Below are 19,600 nucleotides of genomic sequence, written 5' to 3' on the forward strand. Positions count from 1 at the left end.
CCAAATTTGAGTGTCTGTTATGCATTATGCTGCAATTTCTTGTTATATGGTGAACTGGCCCAAGTAATACTATACAAATCAGGTTATACGAGCTTGTAAGCTATTTTGAAGTCGAAAATCATTATAAAAGGCCAAGTAGCTTTCAATTTGTATTTGTGGTGTGGGTCTAGACTCTAGCCCGATGGCTTTTGCTACTGGTGGAACTTTTTGTTTGAGCTGTTAACATTTGTCAAACAAGCTTCAAACTTCTACTATTGCCGCACCCAACACATTCTTGGAAACGAGAAAGCACGCTGCAAGCCTGCAACATGTAAAAACACCACAAAACATAGAGGATACTACTTGTATTGCATGCCTAGCCAGGTATTTTGAGCAAATCCTTAGCACTGAGTACTTTCTTTAGAATGTATATATTTAATATTTTCATGAAATACCACAGATTTCATAAGAATTTTCGGCCTGTTAGTTAACATAATTTCATGTTTACATACTCTTGACAAGTTCATAAGAACTTCTAAAGTTACTAAACAAGATTTATGATGTTTCTACAGTTCTGCTTATTGTTTCGTAGATTTCAACATGGTGAAAACCGATAAGATTATGGAGGTAAATATTCTGGTTGCAATAAACAGTGCATAGGGGTATCGGTGTATATGGAGATTCTACCATATTATTTTTCCATATAATGTGATAGTTTTGGATGCATGATAAGGCAACTCTTTATTCTTTATGTCGTTTGATTGGAGGGATTAAGTAGGTTATTCTGGTATATAATTCAGGATTAAACCTACTGTATTTGATTCAGTAAAAAAGGGCAGCCCAGTGTACTAAAGCTCCTGCTATGCGCAGGATCCAGGAAAGGGCCCCACCACAAGAGTGTGTTGTACGTAGCCTTACCTTGCATTTCTGCCAGAGACTGTTTCCAAGGTTTGAACCCGTAACCTCTGATCACAGGACAACAACTTTACCAATTACTCCAGGTTACCTAAAATTAGGATAAAGGTTATATGTCCTATCTAGAAGGTGGATCGATAATCATGGTTATACTCTCATGGTAACCTGATTTAAAACCAAACAACCTCCTAATTGAGTTGTCGGAAGCCTATGAAGCACAAATTTTGATTTTGTTTTTCAGTAAGTTGTTGTCCATTGACTGTGTGGTATCATGTCTTCAAATCATTTCTTTGCCAGCTTGAAATGATATGGACAAGCCACCGGCCCGGTGAACTAAAGCTCCTGTTATGTGTGGGGTCCGAAGAAGGATCGGAATGGACAGGGCAGCAGCACAAGAGAATAATTTAAGGTGACAGGCGAGCTAAATCTGGACAAAACCTCTGATTAAGTTGTACTCCCACCCTAAGTTGCTCGGACTCTTCAAAAATGTTGCCGCACCCATGTCAGATCCTTAAAAAATACACCATTTTCGGATGATCCGACATGCACCCCTCGATATTTTTAAAGAGTCCAAGCAACATAGCTCCCTCCGTTACATTTTGTGTGTTCATTTAACCGAGTATGAAGTTTAAGAAAATAAACGAGACTTTTGTTGTATTCAATGTACAAAAAAGTCCTTAGGATCACATGGTCTTGAACATGCCCAAGTTGGATGCTTGAATAGAAAAGTTATTAAATATAGAAAATACCTTTCTTTTTTAACGGACTAAATAAAAAATAAAAAAGTAAGACACGTAAATTGATATAAAGAGAGTAATTGTATAAGCTCTCTTGCAGTATAGCTTTGCCATTGATCTCCCTTCTATGCCTATCAAGACCCTCATCATACCGATAGAGAAGAATACAAAAGGGAAAAACAGCTAGTCTATTATGACATTTTGTGACAGAGTTTCCACCAGCTAATTATTATTGTACAGATTCAGACTTCTATACTCAAATAAGCACATTTGGGATCACAAAAATGAAGATGAGATGGCATCTATATTCAAATAAATAAATAAATCTTCACAGTTGTCACATCTCCTAATTTAAGATTTGCCAAACATGATTTGTGTTTTTTCAACATAGAAAGAGGAGAACATTGCACTTATGTATTTTCTGGTACTTCATCAAGATACAACAAGAAACCTAGTATAGTCCCAAAAGCAAGATCTAGGAAGGGTAGAGTGTATGTATACTTTACCTTCACCTCGAAGAAGAGGTAGAGAGGTTGTTTCCTAAAGATGGTACCTCATCAAGATACTAGAGGAAATATGAAAATTTTCTAAGTCCTCTGATCGTAGTTTCATGTTTATAGTCATACTGTTGAGTGTGCAAACAAAGTTTCATATCACAAGTCCATAAGTAAAAGAAGTTACGTACATTAAGTTTGACACTCTTGATGGTGTGAGGCTTTTCGAAGAAAACTGTGACTGTGCAAACAAAGTTTCATATCACAATTTGATAAGTAAAAGAAGTTACGTATATAAAGTTTGACACTCTTGATGGTGTGAGGCTTTTCGGAGAAAATTGTGGGAGTTTATAGTTCAAAACAGACAATTTTCGCAGTTTTCCGATTCAGTAGTAGAAAAGAATGGGACCTCTCACTCAATTCAATGACATGTGTCGGTATATTCTTCTCAAGTCTTTGCCAAGCGATGTGCTCGAGGACTTTCTCCTATTAAAGAACATGCAGTGGGATAGCCACAGTGGCGAACCCAGGATTTGAAGTCTGGGGTGCACCAGTATTGTCAAAGGCGCACATAAGTTCTGAATAAAGACTCAAATTTGTATTGATCGCTCGCCTCGTTTAATGTACAGTTTAGGTTCTAATTTATAAGATATACTTTTCCTTGTCAATGAGGCTTTTCTGGAGATACGAACACTAAACAATTGATATTTCATTTAGTCGAAAAAAAAAATTTGTGTTCATATATTTGTCATTCATGCTTATATTATTAGTTTTGAACTAGACATATGTTTGTATTTTTTCTCCTTTATGCCTTTTTTTGTTAAATTTCACGTTTTATTTGTAATTTGTGCTTAAATATAATGGACCTTGAAGCTTTTTTTGCCCTTTTTTCGCTTTTGCTAAGGCGATGAGAATTGTCTTTAAAACTAGAACTTGGTTAAGGAGAATAATATCTATCAATTTCAATTCACAAGAATCAATAACAAATTCCAACAAAATAAAAAATTAGTCAAGAATATAAGTAAAATAATTATTTATTTATTTTTAATCAAATCCCATGAACTTAAATAGAAGCAAGAAAAAAGAAATAAATAAATTTTATACACTAACTTTCAAGCAACGAGTAAATATTAAAAGCAATTAATATTACCCAAACTTGAATAAAAAAATGAAAAAAATGTAAGGAAGAAATGTGTACCTATTATCATCAAATAGAAAATTGCTCCTGCCTAGCTGGTGACATTTAAATGTATATAAAGGAGAAGTAAAATGAAAAAATTGAAAGACTCCATCAGGAATCGAACACGTGAGGCTAAAAGGGCGTCAGTGTTTGAGTTCCAAACCAGTGTTTGGGTCCGCCTCTGGATAGCCACACAATGAAAGTAGTTAGTTGAATATCCTTCGTCGAAAAATTCTATTGTGCATACAGAAATTATACAAAATATATAGGTCATAAATATATTTTCATGCTTGAATACCTTGGCAAAATTTTTTACTTCAACTGTACGGGAATAATGTGGTTGTTGACCTGTTGCTAACTCGAAAGGTGTACGTCCACTCATTGCAATAACTCAATTTATCCGGTAAACTAATCGGGGATTCCAATGGTTTAGTAAAAAAGTTCTAGCACAAGAAAGTCGAAGTAAATGATATCACACTCTCTCCGTCTCATTTTATGTGTATCATTTTTTTTTAGTCCGTTTTAAAAAGAATGTCATTTTTCCTTATTTAATAACTATTTAAAGATGTAATTCCACTTTTACCCTTATTGGTCCTACTTAATTAAAAAAAATACAGTAACACATTTTTTGATAAAGGACAATTTGATAAACATTACCAAATCTTTCCTTATTTTTTAAATTTCATGCTTGATTAAATGACGACACATAAAATGAGACGGAGGGAGTATATCTTTTGAAATGGATGACTCTTTCTAATTCTTATGACAAAAGGATAAACCCTTCTCCATAATGTATAGTGCCAAAACATGCTGGAACATGGGAGAATTAATGGAAGTACTACTATTTAACAGCCCCTGTGGCTAAAAGGACTTGAAAAGGACCAAGTCCAAGCTATGTTAAATTAGTTATCATGGGCACTCACCACTACAAGAAATTGAGTTAATAAATAGGTGGTTTTAGGCCCCGTATGGCCATGAAAACATAATTTTTTGAAGTTGAAAATAGAGTTGGAATTGAAGTTGGAGTTGTGTTTGATTATGAACATAAATTAAAGTTATTTTTGAAATTTTGTGAGTGAAGTACGAGTGAAAAAGTGAAAACAAGTTTTTCTTGTTTTCAATGTTTCAAAATATAATTCAAAATTGTATTTGAAATTTTCATGACCAAACACTATGATTTTCACTAAAGTGAAATGATCTTTTGAAAAAACTGAAAAAATATTTATGGTTAAACGGCTACTTATTAAGTTCGGGAGTTGAGTTAAGTCGAAATGGGCTAATTGCATAATTTTAAGAAAAAATTATGCAAAAACACAAACTTAACAGACATAAATTCATAAAATTTCTTATTTTTAAAAATATTTTATAAAATTTCATTTTTTTTCTCTTGATACATATTAAATATGGAAGTAATAGATTTGCATTTATTTTAGAAGAGTAAATAATGGAGAGAATCTCTTAAATCTATATTTATAATCTATAATCTATATCTATAATAAATTAAAAGTGTGAAGGACTCTTATAAAAGTGATTTGAACTTTTTGCTCTTCATTAAAAGCCTCCACTTTACACAAAATCGTCTTTTTACTAATTTTTTAAATTTAATAATTTGAAATTAACTAAGAATATAGGGAAAAAAAGTCGAGTAACAAAAGAATGAAAATTAAACAAATAAAAGGAAAGAAAGAATAATTAAATTAGGAGAAGAAAAATCATAATTAAATTAGGAAAAGAAAAATCATACAAGAAAGAAATAAAAAAGAACACAGGAAAGGTAAACAATATAAAATTTTGCAGAATTTTCCTTATATAAATCATAAAATTTTATTTTAAAAATTAAGGAGTCTTAAGATATACGATAAGAAAAAAATAGAGGGCAAAAATATTAGGAGATAATAATTAAGGAATCCTAAAATATATGGTAAAAAAATTAAACAAGGATTATCATAAAAGATACTATGTAAACTTGGAAAAAAATAAAAAGTTGATTACAATTCACGCATGTAATATTTTTCAATATTATTTCATCTAGAATTCTTAGTTCATGTATATTTATTACGTGTTTTTGGTGAACATACTTTCTTTTGGGTCTTAGGTTGTTCTTATTATTTGATTTAGAATTTTTTTTCGAAAATCATATTTTAAATCATATTTTAATATTTAATTTATTTTGTATCGATTTTGTAGGTATTTGAAGATGGGTGATGATGATAATATCAACATGATCGTTGAACAAAATTTTTTAAAGATAAATTGATTTTCAATGCCTTATGTTGTTCAATCAATGTTGTGTATAAAAAACTCTTTTGTTGGATGGAAGATAAAGAATTTTGGACATATGATTAAGAGTGGAAAGACTTCAATCATTCCACTACCATTTATATCGATTTGAGACTTATGAATTTATCAACATGATTTGAAGACTCAATTCAAATTTGACAAGTGTTTTGAAGTCCTACATACGATAAAGGCTAAGATAAATAAATGTCTTATTAAGTTCATTCTCAAAAGAGAAAGAATTTTCTCTTTCTATAGATTAGTATTTTGAGAAACTTCAGAAGCAAAATTTTGTTTAACATATTTACGTTTATATTTTTGTCTTTATATCTAACAACTTTTAATTTATTTTCAACAATCAAGCTATGATGAACAAGTTTCATAAGTGGTAGTAGCTATAATTGGGAGCTAGATTTATCACAACTGGAGACACAAACAAACTTATGTATAGATTAGTATTTTGATAAACTTCAGAAGTAATATTGTTCCACTAGAACTGACAACAGATTGGGAAATATTATATATTTTATATCTAACACTAGGCAATAGGTTGAAAAATATTAAATTAAGAATTTGCCTTTTTTTGTTAGTCACAAGAAATTTGAGGTGCAAATGTATGTAGAGCAAGAAAGATAACATCATGAAACAATTTAAGTTCCATAATGTACCAATACCGAAAGGCTAAAATTTCATTACTTAATTTCAGCACCAATTACATCACATATTATTAGTTATACATGCTACAAATAACTAATAATAGCAGTTTACCAAAAAAAAAAATATAGAGAAAATACTCCCTCTATTTAATTATTTTTATTTGTCATACTTCGCTTTACTAGAGTAAATTTAACTAATTTTCGAAGATAAATTTAAGTAGACTAATTTCAATATTTTAAATTTGAAATTCCTTTTATAAAAGATACATTTTAAAATGTTGGTTAAAGGTCATGATACAGTTTGACTCTCAAGATGCAAAATCTAACAAGTAAAAGTGAATGGAGAGAGTTATTTCTGAATTATTTACTTTTGATTTAGTTAAAATATTATATTTATTTCAATGTTAATAATTTTTTATTTCTTGATATAATATACACGTGCAACGCACATATGGTTAACTAGTATCTAAAAAAAAATCAAACTAAAAAATTTCCATCAGATTTTATCATTTGTAATTTATAATTTGGTTCAATTTTTTTTCATCTCTATTAATCCTTTTTTTCTTAAAATTTTGAAAGTCTTACTATGTGCTTCATATTGATAAATATTCATATTCTTTTGAAGAATCTTCATACTGCAGAAGCTAAAAAATCTCATAGTTTCTGACGAAACTATGACAATGACAATGACCACTGTAATGGTCCACAGAATTAAATATAGAATTCAACGTTGATACATATATCTTTTAGTTAATGAACTTGATACATATATAATGTTGTTAACTTCTCGATACATTTTCGTACTAAACTGTGATACATGTGAGTGATACATTTGCTGTCAGTATATTAGTGATAGATATGAATGATATATTTATTGACAAAATATTGGTGATACATATGATAAATACTTTTTGATAGTGATTCATATTTTTGATTTATTTATAAATATTTGATATATTTAACATATATTTGACATATGAAAATTATTTATTTTGTGTGAGATTGAATTTTCAATGGGTATTGAATAATTTTACCAGATGTATTATTTTGAACCATATTTATCATAAAGATACATTTGAAAAGCTAGTGCATCACATAAAAATTTAAGATCAGTTTGTAAACACTTCCAATAATGACAAAACATGTTTAAATTATGGGAGAAGGAAGAAAAATTTGAAAGTTGACTGATTTTGGATATATCAGAGATTCATTTGAAAGTGGATATGATATGCTAAGATCTGCGCGTGATTTACTTTCCGTAATAATTGAAAATCAGTTATTTCCTTATTTAACTAACTACTCAGTTATAAAGATATCACAATGAATATGTATCAAGACTAAAGATATGTATCGCAAAAATCAAAATTTGAAATATTTTATAATTTAACAAAGTTATGGTAAAAAATCTTACAACCCATTAAAAATTTGAGATTTATGTAAATTATCCTAATTTTAATATATTTGTTTACTTGTTATTTTCTTATAATTTACTTAATTATCTAATAAAAAGTTATTTATTATGACTATATATAGCAAATCAAATAAAATTAATAAGATGTCTCGTGAGTCAATTTGAGCTACAATTTTAGCTCAAATCAGTTCAACTCTAGATAGACATATCACACGGGTTAAATTAGATGTAACTAATAAATAGATGGGTCATAAACCACCCAAACTTGAGTGGGTTGGCCCAATCATATGTATGTTAACAAATAAGAAAAATAACATAATATATACCTTAACTTATCATATTTATAAAAAATTCAATTCTTACAAAATAATTACAAAATTCTCAACTAATTATGTATCTTTATTAGATGTGTTGAGAACTAATTATATATATCGACAAATTCAGAATTGAAAAAAAATGTATTGAGAGCTAATTATGTATCTTTATAAAGAAAAAAACTGTATCTCCCTTGAATATATTATGTATCTCGACAGATTCAAAATTGAAAAAAAATAAATTAGGAGCTAATAATGTATCTTTACAAAGAAAAAATATATCTTTGTTGGATGTATCAAGAGCTAATTATGTATCTTGACAGACCCAAACTTGAGATTTCAATAATTATATAAAGTATAAATAACATAAATATCAACCCTTTTGGAAGTAATTACACTCTCTCCCACTTTTTTAATTACTTTAATCTCTCTCCCTATTAATATACATAACATAACTGTCATATACATAGCCTTCTGTGTATATGTTGAGATTTTTATAATATTGGAAACATAAGTTGTGTATTTTTGTAATTTTTAATTATATAAAATGTTTGAATTTTCTGCTAAACTCCAAATTGTCGGGTTTTATGAACGTTTCAATCAATTAAACTTGGGGCCTGAGTGGGCCCATGTTGCTTTTCTGCAAGCACATGAAACTCCGATTTTCAGGCCTTAAATGCCTTATTCATTCAACTTTTAGATTCAAGTGAAAATGGCCGATTTAAGCAAAATGTCCTTTTTATAAGCTACCATTTAAATTTGATGTTTTCTCCATAATTTAAAGGAAAAATTACAAAATGAAAATATAGTCATTGGGATTGGTTAAAAGTTTTTTTTTGATTTCTCATCCGATATTCGGTACCCGCATTGGAGCCCGACTAATTCGAATTCTCGCCGGGTAGGGCCCCATTCGGGGAGTAGCGCTCCCAACAGAGTTTTCTCCATGCCCAGGATTGAACCCTCGACCTCTGATTAAGGGTGGAATAGCCTCATCTGCTGCACCACAATCCATGTTGGTGGATTGGAAAAAAGTTAAAAGACTATCATTTGTAGTTTATAAAGTTTTAAAGGCAAAATGGTTCGGTGGACCCTTGTACTGTGTCCGTTTTGTAATGTGGACACTTCTACTTACATGTTTGTCATCTGGACCCTTGAACCCACTAAAAAGCAATATTTCAAACCCTTTGACCGTTGACAAGATCTATGTGGCATTAAAAGGGCTGACTAGGACGAAGCGCATGCAGGCACGCACCTAGGATGCGAGTGGGGTCAATTTTATATTAAAAAATTTAAAAAATTAAAAATAATATTAAAATTAAAAATAAAATTAAAAAGGACTTTTTATTCACTTTCTCAACTAAAATTTTTCATTTTGTTCTCCTTTCACTCCAAACTAGCCCTTTGCACACTTCACAGCAATGGCCGCCAAGAAATCCCCTGTAACTCTAACCTAATCAACGGAATCGGCAAATTCTCCTGTTCCAAAATGTACCACAAAAAGGGCTTTTGGGCTATCAAGAAGAAAAATGGCGGCAAAATTCCCACCCACCCAAAATCCACCACCGCCATTGCTTCGCGCTCAACCATTGCCGTCAAACCACCAAAATTCTACCCAGCTGATGACGTAGAAAAACCCCTCATCAACAAACACAAACCAAAACCCACAAAATTGAGAACCAATATTACACTTGGTACTGTTTTGATTATTCTAACTGGGAGATTTAAAGGAAAAAAATTGTGTTTTTGAAATAACTTGTGTGTTCTGGACTGTTACTTATTAGTGGGTCGTTTAAGGTTAATGGGGTTCCATTAAGGAGAGTTAATCAAGCTTATGTTATTGCTACTTCAACGAAAGTTGATGTTAGTGGATTTAAGATTTACAAGATTCAACGAAAGTTTATGTTATCCCTTATCTTTATTGTGGTTGATATTGTCGTTCTTGTTCATTGTCAAAAAGAAAAAATTGTTGTTGTTCCCTGAAGAGGGTCTTTGCTGGTTGATATTGTTGTTGTTCATTGTAAAAAAAAAATAAAAAATTATATATCCCTGAAGAGGGACTTTGCTGTGGTTGATATTGTTGTTGTTCAATAAAAAAAAATAATTGTTGTTGTTCCCTGAAGAGGGTCTTTGCTGATTGATATTATTGTTGTTGTTCATTGTCAAAAAAAAAAAAAATATATATATATATCCCTGAAGAGGTCTTTGCTGTGGTTGATATTGTTGTTGAGTTCATTGTAAAAAAGAAATTGCTGTTTTACTTTTTAATTTTTTTTATTCACTTTCTCAATTTAAATTTTTTATTTTGTTTAGGATTAATTTTGTAACTTTTACAAATTGTTAAAGATATTTAAATAAAAATTGAAAATTCATTATGTTTGTGCATGTGAATTTATAGTTAAAACTTTAAATTAATTGGAGAAAAATTTTAATTATTTGGAATAAATTTGATGTTTAATTAAATTTATTGTGTTTGTGTATTAGAGTTTATAGTTAAAAATTTAAATTAAAAAATTATTGTGTTTGTATATTAGAATTTCTACAATTTATAAAAATAATTTATTTAATTATGTTTGTTAAAGATATTCAAATTTAAAATTTGAAAATTCATTATGTTTGTATATATGAATTTAGAGTTAAAAATTTAAATTAGTTGGAGAAGAATTTTAATTATTTGGAATGAATTTGATATTTAATTTGTGAGCAAAAATAAATTAAATGACGTTAAATAATTTAATTATTTGGATATTTAATTTAAATCATGATTATTTAAATTTTTCTATAATTTATAAAAACTTTTAATTTAATTAAATTAATTTTAATATTTAATTTGTCATGTAGCATTAAAATGACTTGGAATTTAAGGAAACACTTGAAAATGACGTGGCACACGCGACAGCTAACATGGGAGAGTGTGTTACACTCACAAAAAAAGCATTTAAAATATTATTTTTAGTGGATTCAGTGGTCCAGATGACAAACATGTAAGTAGAAGTGACCAACTTACAAAATCGATATAGTACAGGGATCCATCGAACCATTTTGCCTATAGCCCAATGTTTTCTAGTTTCTCCATACATTCACCACAATAAATTCAAATTTTTAATATTCATTCTTACTTTTGGATTTGATGGAGTTTTTAGATCAAGAACAAAATTATCGAGATCAGATAGAAATTTTTAAAAAGTTGATTATTCAAATTCATGACCAATAAGAAACAAACACTAGTAGTGCAACCACTAGCAAAATTTAAGTGTTTTCTGCAGAAATTAACTACATGTTACTTTTAATTGATTCAATCTCGTCATTCCTACTTTTAAAATTCTATTTTAATTACAAAGGTGATAGATAGTCGATGGATTTCAGTAAGATTTTCAATATATTCAACAAAATATATTTAGAATACAGTCCAAAAGGTCCATAAATTACAAAAAAAAAAAAAAAAAGGATCATTAACATTCATGATATCAAATTTTCTTTGTTTGAATTTCCAACGACGTGATTCTTGGTAAAAAAAGAAAAAAGTGTTATGGTATAAGTTAGTTTAATTTCAACTTTGACCTGAAACAGACAATTCCTTTTAATTGTAAGCTTTCAAATTTCAACTAGAAATTACTTATAGTTAATTCTCATTGTATTTTATAAGATCTAAAGTAAAAGTTACTAAATTCATTATAACTCCCCTAATTTGAATTGAAAAAATAAATTTAAAGAAAAATGAAGGTGGGCTACAGATTTCAGTGTACAAAGCTGGTCACATTGCCATGAGATAGTAATCATTTGGAGTTTCAAGAATTGTTCATTTTCTCCTCGAGATCTATAATTGTAGGAATAAGTGCAAAATCACTTTTATTACGTACTCATTTGATTTTGCTTCACCTTTTTTAACTCAACAGTTTCATTAAGAAATTTTAAATTATATTGATAAAACTAAATCTAATCATTATTATTTTTTTTAGTTATTTAATACTGAGGGTAATATGAGAAAGAATTAATAAAATTTTTCTTAGATTTATGAAAATGGACAAATAATATGAAACAAACATATTTAAAAACAACGTCCAAGTAACTAAAATCGAAGAACTATATCTCTGTTGCTTTTTACTTGTAACAATTTTCTTTTTGAAAGTAACTTTGATTACTATTTTAAGATATTTTATATTATATTGATATAATTTTTTAATATTTTAAATTTTATTTTTAAATTTAAGTTATTTTAATTTAATTTTAGCATTAAAATTAGTCAAATTGATTGTTGAGAAACTAAAGATAGACAACTAAAAAGGAGAAAGTAATCTCAAAACATAATTGCAATTGGCACACTGAAAGCTCCTTTATTAACGAGAACCCACCACACTAATCTTATTATTAAATAGTATAAAAAGTTAAGACTTTTCATTAGAAGAGTAATCACTTTTCTCAGTGGATGATATTTTAAGGAATCTATTTTTTTTTAACTTTTTCCACGTACCAAAGTGGGAAATAAGTTAAACCATTTCCAATCCTCCATTAACGGATTTAATTCTTGGTGTAAAGGAGACACCATCATGATAGATTATCCTGTAAATATAACTAAGAAAGATGTATTTAATAGTGGCTAAATTATGGAATTAAGGGTTTAAATTGGAAGTTTAAGTAATATATTTTGTCAAATAAATATTTTTATATCATTATAGAAAATAATTTATATTCTATTTTCAAGATTTAAATTTCATATTTTACATGTAGATAGATTTTGGATCAATATCGTTTAAAAAAATACATTGACGATGCGTAAAACTTAAAATATATATCACCGTGAATTAACAATTTTATTAGAGTAACAATTAAGATAAAATGTTAATAGCACTTTTCTTTCCTATGTTATTAGTAAATTCTAATTTTGATCATTCTCACATTTAGATAAACACATTTAACCTTCAGTTACTAGAAATGTACACTTTTATCTCTTTATCAGTGAATATTCACAAATTCCTATTATTTATTAGCTGTTCCACCATTTAATTATATACTATGTTTTAAGTTAAGTTTGTACTATTAGGAGTCATTTGATTATCGAAATGAGATAGACAAAAATATCTCATGATTAACCATCATTTTAGTATATCTCACGAGATTTTTAATTTTTTATCTCTTATCCCACTGACCAAACGTGAGATAAAATAATTTTACATTTTATTCTGAGTTTGTTTCCCTTATCCCACCAAACTACATAATTGAGGAAAACTATACTATATACTTTTAAAACCGGTCAAAGTATAACATATTTCCTACTGAAAATGACCAAGAACTCATTTCAACTAATTAAAAGTTAAATATGTTAGTCACATATAACAAAATTTGGGTTAAGTAAATTAAGAAATTGAAATGTAATTACCTAATAGGTTAATTAATTAATGCCAACAACAAAAAAAAAACTTAAACTCTATACATAATCATACTTATGTCCAAGAAAAGTGCAACATGGAGAAACTGCTCATTGAGTACCTCCCCTTTAACTGCTACCACTTCTTCACACACGTTTGAACAACTAGTAGAACACATATTTTTTTTTCACCCTTTACATGTAATCACACCTTTCCTTATTTTCTCACAATTTGTCAAATCAAGAACCAAAGGAAAAACAAAAAAATCAGAAAGAAAATGAGAAGTAATTTGCATCTCTTGATCTTCTATTTTCTGTCATGTTATCTATCTCTCTCAAGTAATAATACTCTCACCTATGTATGTTTTTCTTTCATGTTTGTTGGACATGTGGAATAAGTCACTGATACTTGTGTCAGGTAGACTGGTAGAGACACCTTATGAAATCTTGCTTTTATGTGTATATACTATATATTAACTCTCCTTGTTTTTATGTGACACCCCTCAGTAAAATTTCTAGTTCCGCTACTGGATGTAATAATGTGTGATGCTGCATGCACAACCAGAAGCACTCATATGTTTTCTCTTTATATATAATCAGCCTTTGCTTATTTTCTCACTTTGTCAAATCAAGAACAAAAAAAAAAAATCAGAAAGAATATGAGAACTAATTTGCATCTCAGTATCTTGTTTTGTTTGTCTTGTTATCTATCTCTCCCAAGTAATAATTCTCTCCTTATATATGTTTCTTTTCATGTTAAGTCTCTATGTTGTTCAAACCGTGGAATCAGTCATGATACTTGGATCAGGATAAACTGTCTATATTAGATGTCCTTCCATGGACCATGTGTTGGTGGCGGAGCCACCTTATGCTAAAGGGGTGTGTCAAATGACACTCTTGTCTGGAAAATTACACTATTTAGCTTGGTCAAAATCTTAGTTTTACTAGTGTTTATTTTTTTTTATATCGTGACACCCCTTAGTAAAATTCCCGGTTCCAAACTACCTGCATAAATGTGTGATGCTTTGTGCACCAGACTGTTTTAAGTTTTCCATAGATTGGAATTTGTCAAAATGTACTAAATGCCTGATGTTTTGTTAATCATATATATGCAGGTGGAACTCAATTGCTTATAGTGAACAACTGCAAAGAAAGCATATGGCCTGGAATTCTTGGAACAGCAGGACATGAGACACCAAGCAATGGTGGATTCCATCTCAAAATTGGTGAACAAGTTGTAATTCAACTTCCTAACTTATGGTCAGGAAGAATATGGGGTAGACAGGGTTGTTGTTTCGACGAAAATGGTAAAGGGTCTTGTCAGACAGGGGATTGTTCCGGCCTCCTGCATTGTTCAGGGGCCGCAGGAATCCCCCCAGCAACGCTCGTCGAAATGACATTAGGAACTTCAAACAATCCAACACATTACTATGATGTAAGTTTAGTTGATGGATTCAATATTCCTGTTTCAATGATACCGATTCACGGTAGCACTGGCTGTGGAGTTGCTGCCTGTGAAGCTGATTTGAATCCATGTTGTCCTGAATACTTGGCTGTTAAGTATCAAGGCAAAGTTGTGGGGTGTAAAAGTGCTTGTCTTGCTACAAATTCACCAAAATACTGCTGCACAGGGGAATATGCTAACAAGAACACTTGCAAACCAACTGCGTTTTCGCGCTTGTTTAAGACTATTTGCCCTAGGGCTTATAGCTATGCTTATGATGAATCTACTGGACTTAAGAGTTGTAAGGCGCCGCGTTATCTCATTACCTTTTGCCCTCCTACTTGACTGAACCATCATTTCTACATTCGCGATAAGAAAATGGACCTTGGTGTAATATGTATGTAATATGTTACAAGTGTTTCATTCAATGTATGCAACTTTTTGTTTTCATTTTCTGTGTAAGTTTATGTATTGATCTGTTTATTTATGAACAAACTATTTCTATCAAACTATTGTATTAGGAGTTCGAAGGTGTAGTGGTATTTTATTACCTTTTGCCCTCCTACTTGATTGGACCATCATTTCTACTGTCGCGATAAGAAAATGAACCTTGGGCGTAACATATATGTAATATGTTCTAGTAGATCTGTTCCACCCAGAATGGGAATGTGCTAGGGTTATGAACTTATAATCTGATGATCGAGTCGATTCCATGATTATAAGTTCATTCCATACCGGACCAAGTGTTAATTCAATGTATGCAACTTCTTTTTTCCTTGCAAGTTTATGTATTGATATGTCTATTTATGAACAAACTATTTCTATCAAAGTAAACTGCTGTATTTATGAATTGTAAGGTGCCACGCTATCTTATTACCTTTTGTCCTCCCACTTGATTGAACCATCATTTCTACTGTTGCGATAAGAAAATGGACCTTGAGCGTAACATGCATGTTAATTCAACATATGCAACTTTGTTTTTTAGTTTCCTTACAAGTTTGTGTATTGATATGTCTATTTATGAACAAACTATTTCTATCAAACTACTGTATTAAAGAGTTGTAAGGTGTTAAGAAAATGGATCTTGGACGTAACATGTTCAAGTGTTAATTTGCAACTTTCTTTTTTCAGTTTCATTACAAGTTTATGTATTGATCTGTCTATTTATGAACTATTTCTATCAAATTACTGTATTTAAGAGTTGTAAGGTTCCGCGGTATCTCTTTACCTTTTGTCCTCTCAACCAGCATTTCTACTATCGCAAAGAAAATGGATCTTGAACTTCAATTATACAACTTTTTCCCATTGTCCGTACAAGTCTCCATATTGATTTGTCTATTTATGAGTCGTTTAGTAACTTGCACTAATGAAAAACTCGAGATACAATATTTACTCTCAGTAGCCGTGAGTCCTTTCATGACTCGTAGGTTTGAAATCAAAGGAACTGCAGTTGATTGGGCCTAAAACACAATTAAATCAAAGAGAACAAAAAAATGCACAAATTGTTTTTACTAACCAATAATTAAAAAAAGAAATTTTGAACAACTTATATGTTGATTTTGGCACTATATATGGTCGAACTGATAATTTTTGTAGAAATTCAGTTAATAGTGTTTAAAAATATAAAAGAAAAATTAATAGATTGATGTGTAACTGCAGGAAAAAAATATGGTTGATTGTAATATACTTAATAATACTAAATTAATTCATTAATGATAGAAGTGTTCTTAAAAGTTGCCTTTTTCGGGGCTCTGCATGACAAATGACTATCAACATCTTTATTAGGAAAAACAATAAACAGATAAACTTTTATTTAATAGAGACAGTAGGGTTTTTAAGACTTAAATCGAATGATTAAATACTTTCAAATTCACAATTGAATTCATAATGATCACTCTCTAGCAAAACTGATCCTATAGTAATCATAACAAAACAAATATAATACAATATAGTATAATAATATGCTAGTACAATATGATAATATTACTATTTAATATTAGTTATATAGTTTATAACATGTTGATATTAATTAGATCATTTTAAATATTTTAATATAGTGTAGGGGTAGAACTGTAATCCAACTTCACACTTTGAAGCTTTCCACTTTTAGTATAACTAGTTTAACCGCACGTGCCTCGCACATGTCACGTTTAATTATTCAAAATTAAATGATTTTATCTATTGTGGAAATTTTTAATAAAGTATAAAAAGTTCAAATCACTTTTTAAAGATCATTCATACGCTAATATAATAATGTAAACATAAACATATATTTTAGTGTAAACACACATACATTTTACCACCTGAAGTTTCAAGTGGTTTATGAATTATCACTTTTGCATTTTACTATGCAGTACCTCTTTCCCTTATTGTTAGAGGCTAAGAGAGACGCACCAATTCAAATCATATTTTTGGTACGATTTTTTTCTAATAATTGAAAATTTTTCTTGCTTTTTAAAGTTAAATCCTTACAATATCATAGATTACATTCTTATTACGTATTTAAAACTTTTAAAAATTGGGTACTTCTTAATTTTTTTTTTATTCTAACGCTTTTATATTTATTTCTAGATTTTTCCAATCTTCTTAAAATCAAATTTAGTTGATTTGAAATTCCTAAATCAATGAAAAAGTATTTAGTTGTCCTTAATTTTGATGACATTTTTTTGGTAATTAAATTTTTATTAATCACCAAAAAGTGCCTAGTTATAAAGCAAAGCTAGTATTACTCATCTAGCTATCTCATCCTATGTATCATAACATGTAACCAACAAACTAGAAAACAAATAGAAATTGCAACTATCCAATACTACTTTGGCTTGGGTAGTAGCTCGTGCATAACACATACAAGCAGTCTTCTTTGCTAGTGCCTCCACTGTACTCTCGTTCTTCTCAAACACCCGCACATTTCTCTCTTGCCGTAGTTCAATGAGTGTATTCCATGTAGAGTAGTTTTAACACTTTGGTTCTCCCTTTTATCATCTGTATTATCCATTGAAACATTAAACTCCATGTACTAAAGGAGGGATTAGGAATAGAACTACCACTGCATTAGTCTTCCCCATAGTGCCTTGGCATACCCACAACCATAGAATAAGTGATCTCTGTTTTATTGTCCATTTGCTTGCACAGAACACATGAGGGTTGAACATGCAACTTTTACTTCATGAGTCTGTCAATTGGAAGCAATCTATTCGGAAGTTGTAATCACGTAGTAAAGATGGCTTTAGGTATGACTGAGTTGCGACATATTATTCCTTTCCACTTGAAGTTCAATATATGCTTGTTTGATCAGACTTCTTTTGCCTAGCGGCCTGATGTACAACATGCAGCTGCGACTTTGCCCCTAAAATCTTCCTAACTATCCAACAAGCCTGATTTGGAACTCTTACTGCTTCCATGATTCGGCCCTTTATATAGTAACTATGAATCCACAACTTATCTTATTTTTGCTCTACATCCTAACACATCTTAATGATGACTACTTTGTTCTATAATTTGAGATTCAGTAAATTCAGGCCTCCAACAGTTTTTGGTGTGTTCATTTTATCCCAAGAAACAAGGGCTCTCTTAGTGATGGTATTTGTCCCTGACCAGATATAACTTCTGAAGTAAGCTTGAATTGCTTTCATCATCTTAGCAGGTATCACAAATAGTTGTGCCCAGTAAGGTTGAACTCCAAAAAGCACTGATCTACCAAGTCGTACTTATAAGCATAAAACAGATTATATAAATTTAAACAATCTTATACATAAACAATTCTATCCATAATCTTTTGTATTATTCAGGAACGTTGAGTAATTCAATAAAGAATTACTTACTTGAATTCTCCATGATTTTAGCGGAAGCACACCAAGAGCAGAACATATTGTTTCTCTCTCTTAACCTTACTTTTCTGAATAAATTATGATGGAGCTTATTCTTCTTTTGGTAGAGAGAGGACCCCTTTTATAATGAGAATAGTCAGTTATGTTTTCACGTTCCATCAACGTGATTGGTGGATACAATCATTATCCTACTAGGAGTCAGTAATTGTGGATACAATCCTACTAGGAGTTAGTAATTATCCTACTAGGTAACTTTCCATATAGATTAAGGATTTAACTTATTCAATTATTATTAAACCAATAAATAAATTAATTATGTGGTCCATAGAAATTTACATTCTCCCACTTGGCACACACAATTTTAATTTAATGGTTTAATAGGTACGTCAATCATGTGCACTATTAACGTTAAATCCAACATCATTTGTCATTGTTAAATAAATCAACTAAAATGAGTCATAACGGTTGTACGTCCCTTTACTTGACATAGTTCCTTCCATGTACTACAGTATTAGTCTATTACCTAACATAACCTTTCAAATACATAATGGGTCCAACGATAATACTTAGAATACCTTATCTAAGTCAGAACCTGTCATCATCATTCACAATATTATGTATACAAGAGAAAACAGGTAACAACAGAAACATATATAATTTAAACTCAAAGTGTCAATTACATAAACATAATAAAGTCTTTACATAAAATCATTCATTGCTATCAATAAGACCCATCCTTTCAACATGTTCAATAAATGTTTTGGGCGGTAATCCTTTCGTCAAAGGATCAGCAATCATAAGCTTGGTGCTAGCATGTTCAATTGATACTTTATGTTTCTGGAATTCTTCTTTAACCGAAAAGTATTTCAATTCCATATGCTTAACACCTTTTGAATACTTATCGTTCTTAGTGAAGAAAACTGCGGCGGTATTATCTCAATAAATTTTCAACGGCCTGGCTATATTGTCGACTAGTCCAAGTCCTGAAATAAAATTCCACAGCC

General features: G+C 30.1%; 1 protein-coding gene across 3 annotated transcripts; it reads left to right on the forward strand.

Moving 5' to 3' along the window:
* The first annotated feature begins 13,431 nt into the window (after window positions 1-13,431).
* LOC107872645 (thaumatin-like protein) lies at window positions 13,432-15,278 on the forward strand. Of its 3 annotated transcripts, none has more exons than XM_016719278.2 (2): window positions 13,432-13,664; window positions 14,441-15,278. In XM_016719278.2, exons 1-2 carry the CDS (start codon window positions 13,604-13,606, stop codon window positions 15,112-15,114), a joined length of 735 nt encoding a protein of 244 aa, XP_016574764.2. In that variant the 5' UTR covers window positions 13,432-13,603; the 3' UTR covers window positions 15,115-15,278. The 3 variants fall into 3 exon arrangements, with proteins under 3 accessions (XP_016574764.2, XP_016574766.1, XP_016574763.1); XM_016719280.2 differs by having other exon boundaries at window positions 13,432-13,610; XM_016719277.2 differs by lacking the exon at window positions 13,432-13,664 and adding an exon at window positions 13,854-14,045.
* Window positions 15,279-19,600: the final 4,322 nt, after the last annotated feature.

Source organism: Capsicum annuum, chromosome 5, assembly GCF_002878395.1.
Source record: "Capsicum annuum cultivar UCD-10X-F1 chromosome 5, UCD10Xv1.1, whole genome shotgun sequence".
Taxonomy (NCBI): Eukaryota; Viridiplantae; Streptophyta; class Magnoliopsida; order Solanales; family Solanaceae; genus Capsicum; species Capsicum annuum.

Coding starts and splice junctions, on each gene's coding strand:
- LOC107872645 (XM_016719278.2), top strand. CDS start 13,604: ATGAGAAGTAATTTGCATCTCTTGATCTTCTATTTTCTGTCATGTTAT. Junction 13,665..14,440: donor ATGTTATCTATCTCTCTCAA/GTAATAATACTC, acceptor ATATATATGCAG/GTGGAACTCAATTGCTTATA.